At 42.4% G+C, this 26,578-nt stretch overlaps 1 protein-coding gene across 5 annotated transcripts in view; it reads left to right on the forward strand.

Annotated features, from left to right (window-relative positions):
• Window positions 1-26,578, forward strand: part of GOLM2 (golgi membrane protein 2) — a 111,764-nt gene that overhangs the window by 36,556 nt on the left and 48,630 nt on the right. For all 5 annotated transcript variants that reach the window (XR_015049276.1, XM_085846282.1, XM_085846281.1 and 2 more), the window contains exons 8-10: window positions 13,221-13,337; window positions 16,903-16,950; window positions 18,048-18,344. Coding sequence is in view for 4 of the 5 variants with exons in the window: in XM_085846282.1 (XP_085702408.1) it covers window positions 13,221-13,337; window positions 16,903-16,950; window positions 18,048-18,344 (462 nt within the window). In the remaining variant the exon portion in view is untranslated. The remainder of the gene's footprint in view (window positions 1-13,220; window positions 13,338-16,902; window positions 16,951-18,047; window positions 18,345-26,578) is intronic.

Here is a 26,578-nt window from a genome sequence, read left to right on the forward strand (position 1 = left end):
AACGAGTGGGCCAATTTTTGAGACTTTGCAGGTGTGTTCGGCCTTAGCCAGGGATTTATCCATTTTGTTTTGGTCTGTGTAGATCAAAAGTCAGTCACAGCTTGAGGTCAACATTTTGTGCAGTATAATGTAAATAGTAAAGAATGAATCTGGTGATTACTAAAGCATTGCGCATTTGTAAGTAAGCTTAATTGTCATCATAGTTAGATTCTGGTGGATGTAGATGAACATTACAGCAGCTCGTAAAAGGCCAAACTGAATAACCATAAGATCTGGACAAAACTAGCTCAATGTATTGGCCAAATTGCGCTTGGATATGCTGCAGTTTTTTTTTTTGTCAACTTGGATTGATATTCGTCCTCGTTTGCAGATGAAAATCCCATGTTGCACGAATTGATGCAGCATCTCATTTGCAGATAAAAATTTACAGTAGTACTTATTATGTAATTGCATTTATGCATGCATTTTGGCTACCACGATAAAGGCCCTGTCACACCTTGACGATTTAGCCAGCATATGCTGACGTATGAAAAATTTGTCTAAAACGCTGGCACACGTCGAATACGTATAGGTAAGTTTTGCATACGTCGTAGTATGCTGGCATACGTCGTAGTACGCCGAGCTGTTAGACAAATTTTCCATGCTTGAAATTTTTCGACGTATGCCGGCGTATGACTCGCATGTTCCGCTACGCTGGCCATAAGTTGTAGGCACGTTACGCGATCGTTGACACACGTCGACACACGTTATTTGTAAGTTACTCATAAGTCGAAACACGTCGAGGTAATGGTTAACGTCAGTGTTCCAGACTCCCTGGTTTTTTTTTTCTTTTCTTCGGTATGACGGTGATGTTGACACTTCGATTTCTAGTGCAGTTATAATATGATATAAGTAATGGGCTGCCGCTCAACGATTTAAATCATAACCGCACTAGAAATCGAAGTGTCAACATCACCGTCATACCGAAGAAAAAAACAAAACAAAAAAAAACAGGGGGAGTCTGGAACACTGCCGCTAATCATTACCTCGACGTGTTTCGACTGATGAGTAACTTACAAGTAACGTGTGTCAACGATCGCATAACGTGCCTACAACTTGTGGCCAGCGTATGCGGAACGTGTGTCAGACGTCGAGTACGTCGAAAAATTTTCAACATGCTGAAAATTTGTCGACATACTTGGCGTACTACAACGTATGTCAGCGTGCTATTAACGTATACAAAACGTACCCATAACGTATTCGACGTGTGCCAGCGTATTCGGCAAATTTTTCATACGTCGGCATACGCTGGCTAAAACGTCAAGGTGTGACAGCGGCTTGACACTTCGATGTCTCGTGCGGTTATGATTTGAATCGTTGAGCCTCAGCCTATTAATAGCCTACGCCACGTGATCGTCGGCGATACGCTGCCGCGCTATGCATAAGTTAGACTATCGTTGGGCATAGGTTGTGAACGCCGACAACATGCTCAGCATTCTTTGATATAAGTTATCTATATGTTATCGAAACATTCTGTGTACGTTACTAATACGTTATGCATACGTCCAACTCGTTATGAATATGTCCAAAACTGGAAAAAAACATCAATAGTTCAGCGTACGCCAGCGTTTTACATACATTTTGATACCTTGCCGTACGCTGGCTAAAACGTCAAGGTGTGACGGCCCTAAGCAGGGGTGATTGTTTGTGGAAGGTCTTGGATTTGGACCATTGTGTGGCTAGAGTGGCTGTTTCACTGTTGCCAGAACTTATCACAGTAGTCCCAGAATGTACAGATAGTGGACAAAAAAATGGAAACACCAGTGAACATCGGCCTTACAACATGTACGTAAAGTATGGGGCCTTCACACTGATGTGAGAGGTGCCTGAAATATGCATATCTATTCCCAGCAGTCCTCTTGCTGCGGATGTGTGAGCGGGCTGCGACTCGATTCCATTATTAACAACCAGTTTGGCCGCGAGAAGTGACATCAGTGACTTTGATCGGGGCGTAATTGTTGGTGCACGTTTTTCAGGCGCTAAAGTGACAAAGGCTGTGAAAATTGCAAATGTGTCACGAGGAACTGTCTCAAAGGTGATGTTAGCCTGGGAAAGGGAAGGAAAAAAAACGTTGTCATCGAAGGGCAACAGTGGGTGGAAGCGCATAATCGACAAGAGTGTGATGTATGGGTATTGCTTCGAACTGCAAGGCAAAACGGGAAAGCAATGGCGGACAAACTATGAACGGAGTTCAGCAAGCGTTGTGAGCATCCTGTATCACTGAAAACAGTCAGAATGGAACTTGAGAGGGTGGGATATCATCGCTGGGTTTCTCTGCACAAAGCACTTGCTGTTCTTCTTAAACAACTCGTATAACCATGTTCTGTGATCGTTGCATTATTATGGTTACCAGAGGGAGGCATTAAGTGTCTTGTGTTGGTGTCCATGGTGTCCCGCTTTTTGAAGAAAGGGCCCAAAAGTTTTCATTGGGCTTGACTGGGATTCGAACCCGGGCCCTCTCACAACTAAAGCAAGAATCATACCCCCAGACCACGAAGCAACATTTTTAAATTTTTGTTTGAACATAAATGTTCACATTTTTATCACCTACATTTGTAATCTGTGGCAGATCTATTTCAATGACCTTTATTCATTGGAATATAATATGTTTGTTTTTATTATGAGGCAGAATTACAAGCACGACCAATTGGCTAATCTTACAAGTTAACTATACCGGGAACCATCAGTGATCTCCGATCACAGCCCTCTAGTTTCATTATTACCCTCGCCGAAGGAGAGGGTATTGCATTTAGGTCAGTTTGTTTGTCTGTTTGTTTGCTTGTTTGTCCGTGCAGAACTTTCGTGTTTTTCTCTGCAACCACCAGTTGGATTGAGAGAAAATTTTCACCATAGGTGTGACTACTCATGTATAACTAGCGATACCCGTGCACATGCACAGGATAGCAGTACAACATACCTGGTAGCAGACGACAGACTGTACACGGGGAATGACAAAAATACGCATTGTGTAAAATGCAAGTGGTACTATGGAACGCCAAGACTTCCCAAACATTGTCGGCATGTCCGCTAAGTGCCACAGCAATTTCATAGGGATCGTGTGACGGCGAGCCGAGTTTTTAGTGTGCAAGCTTGGTATTATAATAGAGATGTTTTAATAATTTATGACATAGGCGACGTCATAGGCCACGTGGTGTGGCAGCCATCTATCTATAATTCCAGCAGTGTGTGTGTGTGTGTGTGTGTGTGTGTGTGTGTGTGTGTGTGTGTGTGTGTGTGTGTGTGTGTGTGTGTGTGTGTGTGTGTGTGTGTGTGTGTGTGTGTGTGTGTGTGTGTGTGTGACCGTTGTTTCTCGACAACCACTGGTCCGATCTAATTGAAACTTGCCAGATACATTGCTGGGGACCGGAGTATGTGCCTTTTCAAGGTTTGATATTAATCGGACAAGTGCTTCCCAAGTTATGGCCATTTATTTACCAACCAATGACAGGACACATTGCTGCGTAGGCGTGGCCGATGGGGAAGAGAACCACAGCCGCGTTCCCCATTATGGGTTACAACGTACGGACTTCCGGATAGTGATGACTTCGTGTATTCTAATAATTTCTTGATTTCTTATGCGCATTTATAGATAAACACAATGCCCCAAGTTATGATCGTTTTCATATGAGACTCTGCATAAATTTCGGTAACATCAGAGTGAGCTGGTATGCTCCGAACCAGGAAGTAAATTTTAAACACGCAATAACTTACGATCGAAAATAAGCAAGTCGGAGACAAAATTTAAACAACAGGTGTTTTTTTGGCACCTTTCGATGTTTTTTGTTGCTGTTTTGGTACTTTTTTTTTCTCCACAGAAAATGGCGTCACACTGCAGAGAAAGTCGTGAACTGTACATCTATCTATAATTACAGCTGTGTGTGTGTGTGTGTGTGTGTGTGTGTGTGTGTGTGTGTGTGTGTGTGTGTGTGTGTGTGTGTGTGTGTGTGTGTGTGTGTGTGTGTGTGTGTGTGTGTGTGTGTGTGTGTGTGTGTGTGTGTGTGTGTGTGTGTGAGAGATAGTGCGTGCGTGTCTGTGACCGCTGTTTCTCGACAACCACTGGTCCGATCTCATTGAAACTTGCCACGTATATTGCTGGGGTCCTGTGGATGTGCCTTTTCAAGGTTTGATATTGTTATGGTTTAGATGGTGGCGGGATTCGCACCCGACTCTTGACTCCAGTGTTAAGGATTCGGCGTCACTTAACAGCACTGCCGTCTCTGGGGTTATAACGCCGGCTGGTTCGGCACAGGCCTCGGGTCATCGCCTCGAATCGCGATACCAATGTAAACCTGGACCTTACCAGTTGGGGATATAGACCCCGGTTACAGACTGGTTTTGTCAGAGACCGAGCAAATTCTGCCAGTCTGTAACCATTTTGGTTTTATATACCAATCGAGCGAATTGTTTCTCAGCATGGCATGAATAATTCAAGGCAGCAAATCTCGTATAACTCAGACAAATTTATTGGTGGACACATTGGGGAACACAACACAAGCAAGCATTCACGATAATGTTATAATTAATCTATAACCCGTTCTTAACTAGGGAGCTACGGATTACGGGTTTCGAAGGGAACCCAAGCTTGATAAACCTTAGACAACATGCAGACAAGACACGGACAGCATGCAGACAAGACACAGAGTACTTGGTGATGCTTCATGGACGAGAGGAAAAGTGTCAAAAGCACGAATGCGGCTCATGACAAGCCGAGGTCAACGGGTTCGAGCACCCGGCTCGAGCACGCCACGTGGCAAAATGGCGGCGTCGTCCTTTTTCTTCTCCCGGCACCGCTTGCGCACGGAGCCTCAGCGTGTCCAGACCCCGCGAGGTCGACGGCCCAAGACGAAAGATCTATGGTATGCTCCAGCTGGCTTTTCACAAGGTCCAGCATACAAGTCCAGACCTGGCCTGTTCACCAGGTTAGGCCAAATCGGGGTGTTGGGCTCCGCAGGCGGATCGATGGGACCACAAGACGTGTCGAGACGTGTCGGGCCGTGCCGTGAGTAAGGACAGAGGCTCCGTGGTTAGATGCAGGTTGAACCTGTCGATGACCTCATAAAGTCGATCGCCGACTCACACAGCAGCCAGTTCCTCTCGAAGCAAATTGCAGCCTCCCACTAGTCGTTTCAATTCAGCAGAATCCTCACTCGACACTCAGGCTCAGTTGCTCCCTCGGCAGATTGCCGACTCGACCCTCAGGTTCAGTTACTCCCTCAGCAGATGGCAGACAGACCTCATTCATTCCCTTCCCTGCCTTTGTTTCGGCTCGCTCCTCACGAAAGCCGATCGCAAAACAGACACAGCCATCCCCTGTACAGCCGATCGCACCACCTCGGCGCTCTCAGTCCCACTTTCGCCTTCCCGGCGCTTGCTTCTCCAGGCCACTCCCTCTCAGAGCGCTAGGTGGGGCCTATTGTCTGGAGAGGGGAACTAAGAAGAAGCACCTCTCGGTACACCACCACTGCACGAACAAATGAACAGCCTCCTACACCTCCCGACACACATGTCACGTCCAATTACCGAACAACCTGGCTAAACATGCATTTAATGGGGGATCTGGGCTAATTCTATATTTAATAACACACTAAGGGCCATTTTCGCAACAATATTAATCGGACAAGTGCTTCCCAAGTTATGGCCATTTATTTACCAACCAATGAAAGGACACGTTGCTGCATAGGCGTGGCTGCGTAGGCCGGTGCGCGGCTGGCCAACGACGTCACGTGCCGTGCCGGTTACGATGGGGATCGGTGCCTTAGTTACCGTGGCGTAGGAGTGGCAATGGTCAATAGTAGCGAATGTCGTGGCAAGCAGAGAAATGGAGGTAAACCTGATTTTAATTATGATTTTAATTAACTCTGTGTGAGTATCACAGCAGTTGTTACTTCAATGCAAGTGATAATTCGTAGAATGCATGTGCACATTCCGTACGGGCACGCACCACTTCTGGATAGTGATGACTTAATGTATTCTAATAATTTCTCATGTGCATTTTTAGATAAACACAATGCCCCAATCCAGTCGTCGTTTACGAGAGCGAAGTGTGGTTGTTGTTTCTGGCTCGCGGTTTGAAAGTTTTTTTTTTATTTTTTATTTTTATTTTTTTTTTGCATGTACGGCCACGCACGTACGGCCACGCATGTACGGGCATGCACTAGTATTGGAAAAACGGAAAAACTTTGTACCTCTGTATCTCTGAAACCGCACCAAGGAAAAAAATTGAAACTTGCCACAAAGCAAGTACTCATGGGCAATGAGTATGATTTTTTTTTTTATGATGTCATAGGTGCCTTTGTTATGTCATAATTGCATATGTAGAATGCCACATCTGATCAGTATGAAAATTTTTGAGGGTCATCTTGGGATAAACTGGTCCACAAAAATTTCTTGATGACATCATCGGTCATGTGATTCGGCAGCCATATTGTGTTTTTTTTTTTTTAAAAACCTTCAAAAATCTTCTCTGAAATTGCTGAACAGATTGAGGTGAAACTTTACACATATGACTGACTATCCATGAGGAACAAATGGTTCATACATATAATGTCATAGGTCACTTGGTTTGGCAGCCATATTGGATTTAAGAAAAAGATTTAATAATGTTTTCTCTGGAAAAACTTAATCAATTGATGTGAAACTTCACAGTTATTATCTAGTAGTGATGGGAAATAGAAGTTTTAAATTTCAACTTGATCAGACTCATGGTGTGGCAGCCAGAATTATTTGATTTTTTTGATGTGGGTTCTTTAAAAAAAAAAAAAAAAATTGATTGATTCATTTATTTTTATTTTATTATTTTTTGACACTTGGCTGTGCCTGGATGGGTTTGAGGGTAGAGGAGTAGCAGCTGAAATGTGGATCCTATGCAGGTTCCTCCTGATGACTTCTTCATTGCTTTTTTGCTTGTTTGGGTTCCTTCAGTTGACTCCAATGCAGGACTGTCCCTATTTTAGTGTAGGCATATTTGCAATTTCGTGTATTTTTTTTGTTAAAAGCAAAAACTCACTTGATTTTGTAAGAAGATATCATAAGCTTTAAAAAAAATTAGGGTGGCATTTTTTCTGTACATTCTAAGGGTATGAAATCTAAGATGGCGTCCAAAATGGCCGCCGAACACTAATAATGCGATATCTTCGCGAATACATGTGATACAATTACAAATGAAGTGTCTAAATATATGTTTTCTGAGACCACGAATCTAATGGAATCATCAAATTTATGTTATATGTATGATCTACATGCCAAATTCCAAAATGGCCACCGTGCACCCGCAATGTAAGCTATACCTTCTCCCTTTGCATGCATTACCAAGCCAACAGGATTTTGTAATTATAAACCAAGTATCTACCTATTTAAAGACATGTATTTTTCACAAAGAATACATAATTAACAAACAAACAAACATGTCGTTAACCAACCAAAGTGGCCGATAAATTCCTCCCGTGGATTTCATCCTTTCAAGAACAACATTTGCGACTGCAGTCTCTATTTCCATTACCTTGTTGCACGGGACGGTGAGGTCTAGTTTGCCTAATGTCTCCACAAGGGCCTTGGACCTGGTATTTTTGTGCACATCCAGAGCTAAGCCGACGGTAAGGGGAGTCTCAGTGCGGTGTTTGAAAGCGACTTCTTCATGTTTTGTTTCATAGGTGACCTGCCGATCAGACTTGTATGCACATATGAAATGTTGTGCCAGCACAGATGCACTTTGGTTGATAGATTCGGCCCTGCTGATTGTTTTAACCTGATGTAAACCTTGGATAGATAGCATGCTTGCAGAAGAGTTGAAGCAAAGCAGGTGTTTCATAATTATCAAATGTTCCTTCGAATTTCCACGGGGTTGCGCTTGCAATGTCTCTTCTCAGTATTTTAGCTGCTTTCAGAAGGACTTTCACATCTTCTCTTAGGTCTTTTGTATCGGTGGCCAATGCACCAGCAAACAGGGTTTCCTTTGCTTTTGTAGAAAGTACTTGCTCAGGTTTGGTTTTGTCTGGAGGCCTGGTGAAGTGCACATCAGCGATGTTGTCCAAAATCAGTTGCTTTAAGTATGGTTTGTATCCCAGATTGTCGGGTAAAGGGAACCCATTGGCTTCTAGCAAACCAACATATGATTGTTCAATGTCGTTCATATTCAAAGCTGAACTGTTAATGTCATTCATTTCAGTTTCCACCATGTCGAGCATCTCCAGGTCAGACACTAACTGTGCAAAATGAACATGCTGTTTTGGAGGTCTGTGAGCTTTTTCTATGTCTCGGTTTGCATGGCCGAAGCACAGAAGGTGATACTTCATGTCCTCAGCAACTGCTGAAAGAAGATCAGGTGAGCCTACAACATTGCTCAGTCTGACTTTCAAAAGTTTTCTGTCTGTTTGTTGACCAATGGCTTTGAGCTGAGCTCCCATGTTTTCAGTTGAAACGTCATGCAATTTGTCTGCTTTGTCTTCCTGACAAATGACACACATCTTGTCGAAAGCCTGGTAGATCGCTGTGATGTGGAACCACTTGTAGATGCAGCATCAGATTTTGGCGGTCGTCCTATTGTCTTCTGTTTTACATCACTGACGCTGCCTGTCACTTGTCCTTTCTCATATCTGGTCTTGGCTCATTCAATGCATGTTTTATTTGTGAGATCCTTATAACATGTCTTGTGGTATGAAGCACCATTCTGTAACAGTTCATGGGCAGACAAACCTTTTATGCGATTCTTTAATGCAGAGAATTCTGTTTCCCCATATGAACATCGAACATCAGTTGTTGTAATTACTTTCTCTACTGAAGGCAAAGAAGGACGAAGCACATAGTTTGTATAATCTGTTTGCTTGCTGCTCAACTGGCAAATAAAGCATAGTTCAAAATCCACCGTTTTTGACTTCTTGTTTGATGAAGACTCTGCCATTTTGGTTAATCCAAGGTCTCTAAGCTATGTTATCATGGGTTATGGTTGCTGTGGGTATGTGCAGCCTGCAAAAGAAGAAAATAATATGTTAGTACACCATAAAATGGACAAGTGGAACCTTAACATAAAGCGAACAAACTGCCGCCGATGACTGGATTCAAACGTCAATTTTCCGGCCGCCATGTTGAAATAAAAAGGCAGCCTCTGTCTCAAATTGTGCAAAATAAAAAGATTAGTAGTCAGGTGAAAGTTATTGTTATTATAGTCACCTCTATATACAAGTTCCATGCCAAACTCATTCACAGTGATTATGGCATGATCTAACGATTAATTAATTAATTAAGCTCCACCACATCCAAGCCGTTTCCGGAAAATCCTCTATGCATTATCCTATTATACTGCGAGACAGTTTTCCCGGAAGATTTTGCGGTGATAACAAAATAAAATGGTTCGGGTCTTGTTGAGAGTGGTTCCAAGCAGTTCATGCTGAAAAAAAAAATTTAAACCACATTAAGTTAATTTTAGTGTGAAATTTAGGGCGTTTTGCTACGGTGGTGGCCATCTTGGATTTCAGGCCGTAAGAATGCTCAGAAAAAATGCCACCCTAATTTTTTTTTCATGTTTATAGTATCATCTAACAAAATCAAGTGAGTTTTTGCTTTTAACAAAAAAAATACACGAATCCTTTTTTTTTCATGACAAATATGCCTACACTTGCATTTGATTGGTCTTCCATTTGATTTGAATGTAATTGATTTAATCCCATTCTCAATTCAATTGAAGAATGCATAATAATAATAATAATAATAATAATAATAATAATAATAATAATAACAAAATGTCATGGGTCACAGTCAAGTGTCCAATTTAAAGTGGGGTTGTATCAAAGCGGGACGTCTTGGTACCCGGTCATCACTGCTGGCAGTTATATAGTGGCAGTTCTAATTATGTCTCTTATTTATTACATAACACACCAGTACACAAACGCCACACAACACACCACACAAAACAAGTCCTGGCCAGGGTCTGTAATCTCTGATTGCTCTTTTTCTTGGTTTCAAATGAAATTATTTTGTGTGCACATTTTTTTTATTGGATTCGCGAGATATCCCTTATTGTCGGGTTGTGTGTGTGTGTGTGTGTGTGTGTGTGTGTGTGTGTGTGTGTGTGTGTGTGTGTGTGTGTGTGTGTGTGTGTGTGTGTGTGTGTGTGTGTGTGTGTGTGTGTGTGTGTGTGTGTCTGCCTGCAACGCGAAGCTCCATTGCACAAACCAGCAAAACGATTTCGATGAAACTTGGCGAACATGTGCCATATGGGCTGGGAATGTGTGCGTTTGAGTTTCGTTGCTATGCAGCTGCCGAAAAACCGCGTACGGTATTTTCAATACTTGTCCTACAGTTTTTAATGTGGAGAAACGAGACTTCGGAATTAAACACTTCGAGATATTTAGAAAATTTACTCGAGCCGATTTTTGATTTAGGTTTTATTTTTCAAATGGTAGTCCTTCAAAAATAGGGTGTCTATTTACCATCATTTTTTATGAGGAGTGCCAGTTGGCAAAATACGCAATAGGAAAAATCTTGCCAGGCATAGGAACAATTGTATGTGAACCAATACGTCTTGGCAATGAATCTTCGTCGGTGGATCGGTAAGAATGAAAAGCATCGTATCCAGCACTTCGATGCTAACGGATCCCTCGTCGCCTACCGGCTTGTATCTTTATAACTGAATTCTAGTAGAAGCAGGTCAGAAATGTCAAAGCTTCCCATCCACTTCTGAGCTAGCACACACTACCAGGGAGTGCTATTTTTGCTACATACATACATACATGCATACATACATCTATCTCAATCAAACCTCCTAACTTGACGAGGCAGCAGGGCAGAAATCGAGTCCCATCACAGTGCTTGCTGCACGATCTGCCAGCAACAGCTGTTGTCTGCCATGCACATTGTCTCTGTCCTGCTGATCATCATTCAAGAGGTTTGCAGTCAGGAATATTAAATCCAACAAAAGAAGCACACTGACTTAATGATACGACGCTGACGTCAAGTGCATAAATTGTACAAACACATCACCTCCAAACTAGGAGGCATCTGGATGGTACTCATGCCTTTGCCGACTGAGATTAAAGCCTATGGTCACAAATCAACGAAAGCAGAGATGTCGATCTAAATTTCACCCTTGTGGGCTCATCAGGACAACATACTGCTGATCATTTATTCGTGACCATATAAGGTTCATTCACTTTTTGTAGATCACATGATCGCTTGAAAAAGAGATTCATAGATTTCTGTTTTGATATTGTATATAGTGAGTCAAAGACGAAGTAGTACCATTTCCATTTTGCTGTCTGCTGACCTCACAATTTGCCATCTAAAACTTGTGAAGAAGTTTTGTTTGGCAAATAGTTGCTTTGGGTTGTAAGCATGTGCTTGAGCTGCTGACAAATTTTTGGTTTTCTTTTTGGTGAGTTTGTTTTTATTTTTGCAAGGAGAAAGTACAGGCTAAGGTTAAGACCCATATAGTCTTTAAGAATGACCTTCTTGCGTATGGCAGCTTGGCTGCCGGGTAGCTATCATTTTGTTGGGGCATGACTGTCTCTGATGCTGTGCCTCTATACCAGGACACTGGTACTCATTCTGCCGACTCGGAAGGATGACAGGCTGAGTCAACCCCACCTGGTATTAATTCAGTGCCAAATGGGGCTCAAACTTGGGAACATAAGATCCCAAGGAAGCCACCCTAACCACTGAGCCAACACCAGGCTTAAGAATGACCTGAAAGCAAGGGAAGGGAATAAGAGTCGACCACTGAGTATATCCGCATCACATGAAGAGCACACCTGATGGGGTAGGCAGATCATCTCCACCCTGAAGGTCATCAATGAGCAAGCTGAGATTTTAACTAATAATCCATTTGTGACTTGATCCAATTCAGCAATTTACCTGAACCGAACCTGAGTGCTTATAGATCATATACTTATTTTGCACAAACCCCTACGTTTTGAGGCGATAGATAAATTGATCTTCAGCATTTTAGTTGTTTTGCACAAAAACATTTGCTCTGCATATCTTTCAATTGTCAATCAATCTTTGAGTCCAATTTTATAACGAAGCTTCAGTCTCTCTCTCTCTCTCTCTCTCTCTCTCTCTCTCTCTCTCTCTCTCTCTTCTCTTTCTCTCTCTTCTCTCTCTCTTTCTCTCTCTTTTCTTTCTCTTTTTTTTTTTTTTTTCTTTTTTTCTTTTTTTTTGTTTTTTTTTTTTTCTTTTTTTTTTTTTTTTTTTTTTTCTTTTTTTCTTTCTTTTTCTCTTTCTCTCTTTCTCTTTTTCTCTTTTTTTTTCTTTCTTTATCTTTCTTTTTATCTTTCTTTTTATCTTTCTTTTTATCTTTCTTTTCTTCTTCTTTTCTTTCTTCTTTTCTCTCTTCTTTTCTTTTTTTCTTTTCTTTTCATTTTTCTTTTCTTTTCTTTTCTTTTTTTCTTTTCTTTTCTTTTCTTTTTTCTTTTCTTTTCTTTTCTTTTTTCTTTTCTTTTCTTTCTTTTTTTTCTTTTCTTTTCTTTTTTTTTCTTTTCTTTTCTTTTTTTCTTTTCTTTTCTTTTCTTTTCTTTTTTTTTTTTTTCTTTTTTTTTTCATTTTTTTTTTTTTTTTTTTTTTTTTTTTTTTTTTTTTTTTTTTTTTTCTTTCTTTCTTTTCTTTTTTTTTTTTTTTTTTTTTTTTTTTTTTTTTTTTTTTTTTTTTTCTTTCTTTTTTTCTTTTTTTTCCTATTTTTTTTTCTTTTCTTTCTTTTCTTTTCTTTTTCTTCTTTCTTTTTCTTTTCTTTCTTTCTTTTTTCTTCTTTCTTTTTTTCTTTTCTTTTTCTTTTCTTTTTTTTTCTTTTCTTTTTTCTTTCTTTCTTTCTTTCTTTCTTTCTTTCTTTTTTCTTTCTTTCTTTTTTTCTTTCTTTCTTTTTTTCTTTCTTTCTTTTTTCTTTCTTTCTTTCTTTCTTTCTTTCTTTCTTTCTTTCTTTCTTTTCTTTTTTCCTTCTTTCCTTCCTTCCTTCCTTCTTTTTTCTTCTTTCTTTCTTTCTTTTTCTTTTTCTTTTTCTTTCTTTCTTTTTCTTTTTCTTTCTTTTTCTTTTTCTTTTTCTTTTTCTTTCTTTTTCTTTCTTTTTTTTTTCTTTTTCTTTCTTTTTCTTTCTTTCTTTTTCTTTCTTTCTTTTTCTTTCTTTCTTTTTCTTTCTTTCTTTTTCTTTCTTTCTTTTTCTTTCTTTCTTTTTCTTTCTTTCTTTTTCTGCCGCCATGCAGAAAGAAAGGTCGAAGATGCAGGAATGCCTAGTTTGGTGCAAGAACCAGAGAACCAAAAGGAAGCAAATGGAGAAATGAAGAAAAGTGAAACAATTGATTTGCTACATGATCCATTTGGTGAGTTTTCTATACAGTTATGCTTAATTCTCCATAAAGGTTTGTATTTTGCTTTCGATGTGGGTTTTCCAAATTTCAAAATGCTTGTAAACTTTTATTTTTGAAATAAATGCAACTTTTTTTTAAACCTCAATATTAAGTATTTTCTGAAATTCTCTTACAAACAAAAGTAGCTCCTCTATGCTCATGTAAGATTATGATTGTTGTTTGTGGGGGAGGTGGCTACATGGAGGATTTGGATCGCATGTAATTTTAGTGCTTCTTCTACTGTATGAAGTGTGTTTAAGGTAAGGACTCACTCTAAAATGGCATCAATGAAGGTTGTGCCTTTACAACTAGCTTTAAGGTGTCTTCTCTCATGTTCAATGTAAACTTGTGTTGTGTGAGAGTGCATGTCACATTTCACCCGAACGCCGCCTCCCCTCCCCCCCCCCCCCACCCGTTCCCTCTCCCATCCAATGGAGGGAGGGAACAGTCTATCTCCAAGCAGCTGTCTATCAGAGCCCGAGAGGCAGAGATTGGTGAAGACCTTGGGATGGAGACTGGTTGGTAGGTTCTTGGGTGGAGATTGGTTGGTGGTCATGCTGGAATTGGTAAAAGTCCCTGCCTCATGGTTTTTCTGGGAGAAGAGGAAAAGAAGCAAACAGAGGTGGCTGTTGGGAGAGAACAGAAGAAGCAGATAGAGGTGTTGCTTGGGAGAGAACAGAAGAGGTTGTGGTTTCCCTCTGGCTGTGTTTCTACTGCGCAGAAGTTCAACTTTCTGACCATGCGTCCTCCACCCACTATCCCTACGGACAGATGATTCCTGTCCAAACTATTACCTTTGCCTGCAGCCATCTCACTCATTTGCCACATCGTCTTCTACGGTTGCAGGATACTGGCATATCGTGTGTGTGTGTGTGTGTGTGTGTGTGTGTGTGTGTGTGTGTGTGTGTGTGTGTGTGTGTGTGTGTGTGTGTGTGTGTGTGTGTTGCGTTGCTATGGATTGATAGGTTTATAATCGTGTAATATTTAATGTAGGCTTGTACTGAAAAGCTTTGCGTAGAGGCCCAGCACATGGCGGTAGTTGTCTCGGTTGCGTGTGGCCTGCCTGGCAGCTGCCATCCACATGACATTATATTAAGCCTCCCACTACAGGATAGGGGAGGCTTGAAGCTGTTGTCGGATTTGTTTCTACAATTGGTGCCTGCCCCCAAAGTTGTTATGGTTTCTCAGTTTCTTAGACCCTGAGGAGTACAAAAGCACCTTATTTTTTTTTGGTTGTTGTTGCTGCCAATGCCCAAGCTGTATCTCGGAGCCAACTGCAACTTTCGGAATTACGTTTTGCATCAATAATGTGACTAGAAAGTATGCGGTGCTGTCAGTCTTTATGATCTTGACCTAATTATAAACATTTTAATTTTTAATGTTTCATCATAACTCGACTAACGTTTGTTCGATCGAAATTAAATTGCTATGTAGATGGTGGAGATCGAGTAAAGTGTAGTATTTATGCTTAATTTATATAATAGTCCTCCGAGTTGAAGGTCAAGATCAAATGGTCAAAAAAGAAACTTTTTTAATTTTTGCGAATGCAGGATCTCAAAGACCGCTTGGCCTTCCAAGATGTTCTTGTATCATCATAGTAGATCTACAGTGAAGTTGTCAACCTGATATTTGATTGGTGTCCTTGACCTACTTTTTCGGATTGTGACCGAATTAACAAAAAACATCTTTTTAATCATACCCTGAATAATTTTCCTCTGATTTTCATGGTGTTGAGTTTTATGGTTAGATTGTAGATGGGGACACATTTTCTTAATTTCCACTCTATCCCTAAATGTTGAAGGACAAGGTCATAATTATGGTGGTCTGAAAAAAAAATGTTCATCATTGAATCGTGGGTGCTGGTAATGGCTTTGTAATGCATTACATGGCAATGGAATGATGTCGGAATGATTCAGCTCTCATCCCTGCAAGGTTGGCTTTCTTCATCAGGATCTAATGTAATTAAGGGTAATTAGCTGATGTAATTAGGGAAGTAAACTAGGATGCAAACTACAGATATCCAGTTGTAATTCTTATTATTTGTTTGCTGAATTTTCTAGTTGTACATTGTCAATTATTTATTTATTTATTTATTTATTTATTTACATCATTGACCGATTTGTCTTTTAAAACAAAAGTTGTACTTTGCTTATTGGCCAATAAGAAGCTTTTTCTCAGTTACATCAGCTTTCGTCCAGTCTTGTTTAATTTTTCTCAATGTAATTTGCAGGTGTAAGCACTTGCTAAAAGTGTGTGTTTTACATTTGCTTAATACCCCTACAACTACATCATAAACTGGAATGGCACTTGGTAGAGCACATACCTCCGCCAGGCTGAACATTTTACGTTTTGTATCCCACTGATTAGGCCGGATCTGGATCTGTACCTGAACCAAAATCTAATCAGCTTGTTCTTGTCATCTAACTAACTCGTCCAAAACGTTTTGAAATGTCATGCTATTGTAGATGTCGTTTTTGGTCCTATCGTTTTTGGTATGTCGTTTTTGGTCCTATTTCTCACTTAAAAATTTTAAGAATTCTTGTATCCGGATCTGGATTTGGATCTTCACCAAACTCAAATGGATTCTTCCTTGTCACACACCCGACCTGTCCACCAAGTTTTTCGTCCAACTTCGTTCATGACTTTTTTGAGATTTTGTGTTGTATATTGTTTTTATCCCAACCTCTCAATGGTGAAGAATCACTTAAAAGTTCGAGTAGTTGTATCCTGATCTTCACTGAAATCTAATAAATTTGTCCTTATCACACACCCAACCTGTCCACCAAATTTCGTTCGAACCCATCTTCAACTTTTTCAGATGTCCTGTTTACAGACAGACAGGTGAAAACATAAGCTCCGCTCACTTTCAGTGGTGGAGGTAACAAATTGTGCTTTTAGAAACAGCTTTGAACATGTTTTATGTAAATGTACACCTTAGTAAGATAGACTTCTTCCACGTGAAGAAATGTAATGAGTTTTTCATTGAGATTTTTTTTCAACAATAAAATATGTCCTTTTGTTGATCTTTTGTTAACTTTGATTTGCCTTTGGTAGTTTCAAGTGTGTGGATGCTAATATTTTACATATAGCACTCAGACTGCCAGAAATTTATGGTAAATACTTCCTCCCCCCCCCCCCCCCGTCTTGCTCACCCCCACCCCATTTCACACGACGCTCAACCTTCCACCCCATCCCCACCCACTTAATTTCCCTGCATTCTCAGCTTTCTTCGGTGACAAGTTTATCTCGTGGTGACAAGTTGATGTTTAATAGTGTTGTTTTGGATGCCGTCACATTTTGCTGTCATTTCTGGTTTTGTTACTATGCAACTGAGTGTTTTTTCCAATTCATTGTTTTTACGGAATATAAATATTGAATTGTAGATCACACAACAAGTTATGCAAAGCTTATTCTGCTTAACAGTGAAGCCATTTCTAATTTTTAAGAGTAATTGCTTTCATATTTGTAGTTATGATGTACAACATCCTGTTGTGAATATTTTGGTGATGGCACCTTTTGTATCATTTGCTTCCAACAGGTAATGCAGTGAACACAGAACACAGAGTAAAACCTCATGTAAAAATGGGTAAGGTAAAACAATGGTCAAAAGAAAAGTATTGCATCTTCTCCCCAGCCCCCCCCCACCCCCACTCCAACCCCCAATCCCACTTTATTTTCATTGTCAAATACTGGTTTCAGGTTCATGGATAAGCTTGTACATAGTCACTGACATCCAGGACAAGTGTCTGATGACACTTTCCTGTGCTTTTACAAATGACAGACATAAGGAAGCAATGGACAAAGTATAATGGATTTGGACCTAAGATCCTATCCTCATGAACCAAGTTCTTAGATGCGAACATCCATGTTCCCTAAACTTTTGTTTTTATGCATCTGCAGCCAGAAGGCATGATGATTTTGGGTCGTGAATGTGAAGCACATTTTCATTAGCGCAATAACTTGTGAACCACTGAAGGGATTTTGACCAAACTTTGTGCAAGTATGTACAGTATGATGAGGCAAAGATGAACTGATCACATTTTGGGTTCAAATGGTCAAAGGTCTATGGTCGTGTGACTGTTCATTGAAAATCTTTTTTTAACCCAAACTTTGTGCAAGTATGTGCAGTATGATGTGGCAAAGATGAACTGATCACATTTTGGGTTCAAATGGTCAAAGGTCTATGAACGGTCGTGTGACCGTTCATTGAAAATCTTTTTTTTTAACCATAATAACTTGTGAACTACACAAGGGATTTCAACCAAATATGGACAATGATAAAGATGAACTGATTCTTGTTTGGATTCAACATGTCCAAGGTTATGTGCCCTTTGGAAATAATTTTGTAGATCATAACTCAAGTTGGAAGCATCTGATGTTTTATTCATTTATTTGTTTGTTTGTTTATTTCCCTATTACACTTTTTTGGCTTTTCTCTCTCATGTGACGTTTAGTTTAGATCAAACGCAACGTGGGTTGACATCTAATGCAGGTGGAGGCATATCATTGACGTATTCACTTCAAATTTTATTTTCGAGTTTAATGTGATATAGATAAATGTATGTTCCTGATTTTTAGCAAAAGTGATTGCAATTCATACTGAATCGCTATTGGGCCATAAGGGTTGTCCTTATATTAATGGTTGGCATTGATGTTGAACATGTTGCACATGTGTCGATGCAGTTGAAACTGAAGATGATATGGAAGGAAGGACAGAACGTGTGACGAAACGAAAGCTTCCATTCTGGGAAAGAAAAGGAGATGCCAAGCCGTCTGAAAGCCGGAAGGCTTTGCAATTCGGGCTCCGTGGAGTGATGGACGAGGCTGGGGAACTGGATCTGAAAGTGGATAATGAGAATTCGGAACAAGTGGGCATTAAACAAATTCTTCCAAGTGGGCATCCAAATATTCCGAGGGTCCCAGAGCTGTACGATGCTGACAAAGCTGACGAAGCAGAGTTGAAGAAGCCTGCAAGAGAAGGTAAGCAGAGGAAGTTTTGATTCTCCGTTACCTTGTCCTTTTCTTGTCACTCTGCATGAAGTGGCAAAACGTAACTTTTATTTTGTGCTTCCACTTTATTTTGCCGAACAATTTATGCTTCTTCTTCTTCTTCGCTCCCCCCCCCACCCCCACCCCAACCCTTCCCCTTTCAGTTACACTCGGTGTGTCATTGCTTCCTGGTCATAGCTCTTTTTGTTGCATTTGTTAAGCCTCATAATGAGAATTAATTACATCTCCCAACCCCACCAATCTGCACGTGCCAAATTCATGATCCTTTTAACCAATAATTCATTGCTGTTTGCAAAACCTACCATTTGTAGTGATAATACTGTACATATAAGCAATAACTTGTCTTGAAATGAAACACTATGCATATACAGTATATGATAAATATACCCATCAGAGATGGGGAATCCCCCACCATTGAACCAGTCAGCCATCTTGGATATGGCCACGCCCAAAATCAATAGAGTTCTTCCTTTTCAGGTGGTACATGTGTGACCCAAATTTCAAATCGATGTGGTGAACAGTTTATGAGTTATCGCACTCACAGCTATAAATGTTGACGCCCAGCCAGCCGGACGGATGGACAGCCAGACGGATGGACGACCTGGGTGACAACAATATCCCCCTTCCGCCACGCCGTGGGGGATAAAAACAGAGAATGACTAGATCTGGTCATTATTGAACCTTTCACTTTACATCCTTGCATCATTTCATGTCATTACATTATACTCTGGCTTTGAGGAGAGGGGGGTGGGGAATTGTTTCCTGATGCATCTTGTGAAACGCTAGTCTCTGCAAAGTATGAGAGCAGAACATAGATTGTCCTTTTCGATGACTTGTAACGCTGCTTGGTTTTTAGTTTGTCATATTGCCCACTAGTTCAGAACTCCAGCTGGTCAAGCAGTGTGCTATATTTGACTTCCATGCAGCTCAGTATATGTATGTGCAGTGCCTGTAGAAAGTCGACACCCCCCCCCCACCCCCTTCAAACTTTCACCTTTTGTTGCCTTATAGCCTGGAATTAAATTGCATTAAATCAGGCTTTTTCCACCTTTATTTACACATCGTAACCCACAACTTCAAAGTGAAAAACAAATTCTACAAATTTCAGAAAATTTATTAAAAATACAAAACTGGAATATCTTGTTTGGACAAGTGTCCTCCCCCCCCCCCCCTTATAATAGCAATTGTAAATTACCTCAGGTGGAACTAATTGTTTTCAAAATCGCACACGAGGTTAATTGGACTCCACCTTTGTTACAATTTAGTGATTCTGATTATTTCAGAATAAAATCAGCTGTTCATGTAGGTTTCCTCTGCTGGGTAGTGCATTTCACAGCAAAGACTCAACCATGAGCACACAAGAGCTTTCAAAAGACATCTGGGATAAAGTTGTGGAAAGGCACAGATCAGGGAATGGGTATAAAAATATTTCAAAGGCCTTGAATATCCCTTGGAGCACAGTCAAGACAATCACTAAGAAGTGGAAGGTGTATGGTACCACCAAGACCTTGCCTAGATCAGGCCGTCCCTCCAAGCTGGACTACCAAGCAAAGAGGAGACTCATCAGAGAGCCACCAAGAGGTCAATCGCAACTTTGTAGGAGCTCCATGCCTTTATGGTGAAGATTGATCACTGTGTACATGTGACGACAATTTCCCAAGCACTCCACAAGTCTGCCCTGTATGATAGGGTTGTAAGAAGGAAGCCATTACTCAAAAAAGCCCACTTTGAATCCCGTTTGAAGTATGCAAAAAAAAACACACCGGAGATTCTGAAGCCATGTGCTAAAAGTTTTTGTGGTCTGACGAAACCAAGTTGGAACTTTTTGGCCTAAATGCAAAATGTTACGTTTGGTGCAAGCCCACCACAGCACATCACCCATAGCACACCATCCCGACTGAAGCATGGTGGTGGCAGCATCATGTTATGGGGATGTTTCTCATCAACAAGGTATTGAGACACTTGTCAGGATGGAAGAGAAAATGGATGGAGCAAAATACAGAAAAATCCGAGAGGAAAACCTGCTGCCCTCTGCAAGAAAGCTGAAATTGGGACAGAAGTTCACCTTTCAGCATGACAATGACCCGAAGCACACAGCCAAAGCTACACTGGAGTGGCTAAGGAACAAAAATAAATATCCTTGAGTGGCCCAGTCAGAGCCCTGACCCAAATCCAATCAAATATGTGGTATGACTGGAAGATTGCTGTCCATCAACGCTCCCCACGCAACTTGGCTGAGCTTGAACAGTTGTGTACAGAAGAATGGGAAAATATTGCCCAATCAAGGTGTGTAATTGTTGGTCGAGACTTATCCTAACATACTTACAGCTGTATTTGCTGTCAAAGGTGTCTTCACCAAGTGTTAAATCAGGGGGGTGTACACTTATCCACCCAAGATATTCTCATTTTGTATTTTTCATTAATTTTCTGAAATTTGTAGAATTTGTTTTTCACTTGGAAATTGTGGGTTACGATGTGTAAATAAAGGTGTAAAAAGTCTGATTTAAAGTAATTTAATTCCAGTTGAAAAGGTGACAAAAAGGCAACAAAAATTTGAAAGGGGTGTGGACTTTCTATAGGTACTCTATATGTACATGTACAGGTAGTCGACAAAAAATGGAAACACCAATGTAAAGTCACCTAATAGGGTATTTGGCTACCATGTGTAGCCAGTATGGTCTGTATCTGCTGTTGCATAGTCCACCAGTGTTTTGAATTCTGCAGGAGGGATTTGGCACCATTCTTCCATGAGAAAACCAATCAACTCACACCTGTTTGATGGAGGTGGAAAACACTCTCGGGCATCGTTCCAGAATATCCCCTAAATACTCGCCTGTGTTCAGGTCTGGTGACTGAGAAGGCCATGACATGGATAACATCAGTGTCATGCTCGTCAAACCATTGAGCAACCACACTTGCTCCATGGATGGGGGCATTGGCATCCTGGAAGACACCTCTCCGAGCAAGACAGAAATGCTGCAACATGGGGAAAAAATGATTACTCGGCACCATTAAGGAGTAATTGGCATCTGGGTCAGATTGCAGTAGTGTGTCAGGGTGCTGCTAAGGTGTCGTCCACCAGATGGCGGTCTCCATGGGTTAACCTGAGGTGGTCCCTTCGGGTGGGTGCCTGGAATGTCCGAACCCTAAGAGAGGCTGATCACCTGTCTCTGTTGTCATCTGAGCTCAAGCATTTGAACATCGGTATTGCAGCACTCTCTGAGGTTCGGAGACCGGATAGTGGCGAGATCATGGCGGGTGGTTACACCCACTATTGGTCTGGGAGCTCTGACGGTTACCATGCCCAAGAAGTTGCTGTTGCTGTGTCCAATAAGCTCATTCAAATGGTAATTGAGGAAACACCAGTCAATCAGCGTTATTTTGAGATGAAGGATTCGTCACTCCTTGGGTGTTGTTTCTCTGGTCTCTGTATATGCTCCGACTGAGGTGAGTGATCTCACCGTGAAGGACGCATTCTATGCCACGCTCGAGTCTGTGATTGATCAATGCCCCAGACGAGATACACTTCTAGTCTTGGGGGATTTCAATGCATCGACTGGAACTGATAGGGATGGTTATTAGATGTGTGTTGGTCCCCATGGGTCAGGAACTATGAACCAGAATAGCACTAAGTTCCTTGACTTTGCAAGAAGTCATGGACTTAGGGTGGCTGGTTCATGGTTTCAGCGCCCGCAGGCTCATCGCTGGACTTGGTTTTCCAATGCTGGTGATGTGGAAAAGGAGATTGACCACGTGTTTGGTGATGGTCACTGGAGGATGATCCAGGACTGCGGGGTCTACCGTAGTGCTCATTCCCTCAATACCGACCACAGTCTTGTGGTAGCAACTCTGAAGTTGCAGCTTATATTTGGGAGAATGGTACCATCCCAGCCGAGGCTGGGTTTTAGCAAACTCAAGGATGAGAGGGTAGCTGAGGAGTTTGCGAACAGGCTGAGTGGGGTTTGGGGGGTTCTGAGTTCTTTGTGTAATCCTGAAGAGTTGTGGAGTGCCTTCCAGACCACCATCCTTGATGTTGCTGGTGGATGTCATGGAACTCACTGTGGGGCAAAGAAGAATTTTGTTTCTCAAGGGACACTGGATACCATTGACCGGAGTCACAGGCCAGACTTGATGGCAGAGCTGAGCTGTTCAGGGAGTGGAGGTGTAAACCTACGTGTGCTGAGGATGGACAAAGAGGCTGATGTGCGAGGAATCTGTGAGGGGGTAGAGCATCACCTGTGGTCAAGTGATTCTCGTCCTGCTTACAGGGGAATTCACGCATTGCGTTCCTCCAAGCCCATCCCTCGGTGTACTGCAGTTGGAGTGGAGGGTGGAGGGCTCTTGACAGAGGAGTACGAAGTGAAGGCCTGCTGGGCCAGTTACTTTGAGTGGCTGTACCAGCCTGATCCACCAGCTGTTGAGTTGGATATCAGGGGTGTTACTATCGTGATTGCTGACCCTCCAATCAACTGTGATCCACCTTCGTTTGTGGAAACACAGGCTGTGGTGAAGCGGCTGAAATGGGGTGAAACTCCTAGGATCTGTGGCATCCATGCTGAACTTCTCAAGGCTGGTGCAAATGGTGTACTCATGTCGTTGCATGCAGTTCTGTGCTTTGCCTTGAACTCAGGCATCATCCCAAGTGATTTGAAGAGGAGCCTTGTTGTCCCTTTCTGGAAAGGGAAGGATGATCGCCAGGACTGCAACAACTACTGTGGGGGTAACACTGCTCTCAGTGCCAGGCAAGGTCTTTGCTCACATAATTCTTGATCAGGTTTGCCACCATCTTCTTGAGCACCAGTGCCCAGAGTTGTCTGGCTTTACACCAGAGGTCAACGATTGACCGTATCCTTACCCATCGGCCTCACCGAACGCAGACGAGAGTTTTGGCATTGGCTGCTTGCCGGCTCTGTTGATCTCTGCAAAGCATTCGTTTCAGTGAATCGGGATGCCCTCTGGAGGATTCTTCGTCTTTGTCAGGTGCCACCAAAACTGATCAATTTGATGTCTGCACTATACTCTGGTACTGAGAGTGCTGTGAAATGTGGTGATACCATATCCGACTTATTTCCAGTTATTGGTGGGGTTCGTCAGGGGTGTGTACTGGCCCCCACCCTTTTCAGCGCTTGAATGGACTAGATTCTGGGGAGGATTTTGGAGAGATCAAGCTGCGGTGTCATTTAGGAATGTCAAGATCTCTGACCTTGATTTTGCAGATCATTCAGTCATCTTTGCAGAGACTCTGGAGGTCCTATTTGGGGCCCTCCAGGTGTTGAATGAGGAGTCTGAGCGGCTGGGATTACGCGTTTCCTGGGTCAAAACTAAGATCCAGGCTTTCAATGACATCTTGGATGCTGCTATCTTATCTCTACCTGTTTGTGGTGAGCATGTTGAGGTCACTGAGAGATTCACATCCCTTGGCACTGATATTCATGTCTCTGCTGGCTGTGAGCCAGCGGTCAATAGACATCTGGGTCTGGCCTGGAGAGCCATGGATTCACTGGATCATGGAGTGTGGCGCTGTCGGTACCAATGCAGGAGGACTAAAGTCCAAGTCTTCAGGTCCTTGGTGCTTCCTGTCTTGCTCTACGGATGTGAGACTTGGACTCTGACTCGGGATCTGAGACAGAGACTAAATTTCTTTGGTACCAGGTCTCTTCGGAGAATCCTTAGCTTTTGCTGGTCGGACTTTGTGTCGAATGAGCGGTTGCTGAGAGAGACTCAAATTAGATTTGTTACCTGCACAGTCCGTGAGCATCATCTGTGGCTGTATGGACATGTGGCTCGTTTTCGTGACGCTGATCCTGCTCACCAGATTCTCTCAGCGAGGGAGCCTCATGAGTGGAGGAGGCCATTGTGCCGACCACATGTCTCGTGGTTGCAGCAGGTTGATCAGCATCTCAAAGAGATGGGGATGGTCAGACTGAGGCTCTTGGAGTACCAGCGGATGCAGCGATGCGCTGCTCTGGTGAATGCTCCCACACCTGACCTGACCTGCATTGACTTTGCCTTCTCAGGGAATAACTGTACCAAAACCATGCTGGGACAATGTGCCCACAACATTGCAGAACCAGCAGAACCTTTCACTCTTGGAACCAAGCACTCAGGGTTGTGGAGTTCTTTAGGTTGGTGTAACATGCACTCGTCCATTTGTCGAGAACATGGTGAAGGATTATTCATCTGACCATATTCCATTTCTCCACTGCTCAGTAGTTCATTGCCAGTGCTCTTTGCACCACTGGATTCGTAAACGTGCATTGTCAGGTGTGATGAGCCATGTGTGCACTGTAACCCGACTGTGGTATCCCGCTCTGGAGTTCTCGGTGGACCGTTTTTTTATGAAACTGGCTGCTCGCGCCCATGTTGAAATTTACAGTCAATTAATTTGCAGTTGCTCGCCTGATTTGCCTTGCACTTCAAATTAATGCACGGATCTCACGATCCTGGAGTATGAGCTTTTGACTACTGTTGCCCTTTGCTGGTGATGTTGGCATGTAACTCCAAGGGAAAGACATCACCTTCGGGCTTCAGCAGACACTATTGCTCATGAAACCCCAGCAAGTTGAGCTGTCTTTGTCACTGAAGCTCTTGGCAAATGTGCCCCAACAATCACTTCTCTTTCAAAGTCACTGAGGTTTTCTCTTGCAGCCATGCTCGCCATAATTATCGGCAATCAGGCCTGTGCAGCATTTCTTTACATGACCCGAAGCATGCTGGGATGTTATTTGCTTCATTAACACATGGGCCACACCTGTGTGGAAGTCATTGTTTTCAATATATTTGGTGTCCCTCATTTACCCAGGTGTTTCTATTTTGTTTCTTTGTTGTCCACTACCGACCTGTATGTGTATATATGTATATGTGTGTATATATATGTGTATATATATATATATATATATATATATATATATATATATATATATATATATATATATATATATATATATATATATATATATATATATATATATATATATATAAAGTGGATTTCCTCCACTCCGGCGTGCGGGCGACCGCTTTTATCTAATTGCGGCCGCGCGCCCACTGACCATGGCAATCCAGTCGCAGCTTTCGGATCAACGCCGAAATCCAGGTACGGGTGTGTTTTTAACCACACCACAACCTTGCCAATGCTCTGCCCGCGCTACAGGGTCGATTGCCGAATTGTCGATTTCCCTAATTATTCGCGCGGTCAGACTACCGAGAGGTTGTACCTCAATGGGACCTGTCCGGAAACTAGCCGCTTTTAAGCAGCCCGTTCCGTTTGCGATTGCCGAGCGGTTTATTGTCGCCAAGCCCCGTTGGACCCGATTATCTTATCGGCTATTATTAACCAGCTGTTTATTCCGAACGCAATTATGGCAGTTCAATGGAGGAAGGGACGCAACGAGCAGGTGAATATTCAAACAATGCGGACATTTATTTGTCCATGCACATATGCAAGCAAGGCAATGAATGGGGGTAAGGGACAAGACACGAGCAAAAAGACCTACAGCCGTTGTCTATTATCATTAACATGCACTTATAACAATTCTCTACTTAAGGGACAAGGTGCCACAGACTTCCATGCAAAAACCCCAGAAAAGAAAAGGGAGAACTGGGCCCGTAGGCCTTTAATGTTCCTCGGAGCTTGGAAGACCGAAGGAGTTCCGCGAGGCCGTGCAGCTTACCTTGTCGCCCTGGAGACGACTCAATGGTCTTTCGGTCGGTGACCCTCCATACATCTTGTCGTCAACATGGCAGCTGGTGTAACGGCGGCCTGGTTCGTCCAGGCCTAGCCGTGCGGCCTGGTCGATCGGGCTTGGCCGACGACGCCTCAGAGGAGTGAACTGGCCTTGCGCTTTTGGAGTTGATGCTCTTTTAAGAGCCCGCTCGCTCCTCAGCGTCGCTCGGATCGTCCCGGGGGCCCGATTACTTCAGACCGTTATGTCGCTGGCTGGCGACTTCTCTCCGGTTGGCGACCTCTCTCCGGCTGGCGACTTCGCTGCCGCCTCCACCGACCCACAACTCTGCACGGCACTGCAGGCTTGACTGGACTCCAGGCTACAAACTCCACTGGACTCCAACGACCGAGCTCCACTCCGAACTGCAGACCCAACTCCGAACTCCATACTCCAGAGCTCACTCCGAACTCAACACCACCAGCTCCCAACTCAACTGGAACTGGTTTCTCGGCGTTTCAGCCCGGCCTTTTATCTTGGTTC

This window comes from Eptatretus burgeri, chromosome 11 (genome assembly GCF_056783735.1).
Source record: "Eptatretus burgeri isolate ZD-2024b chromosome 11, Ebu_testis_v1, whole genome shotgun sequence".
NCBI lineage: Eukaryota > Metazoa > Chordata > Myxini > Myxiniformes > Myxinidae > Eptatretus > Eptatretus burgeri.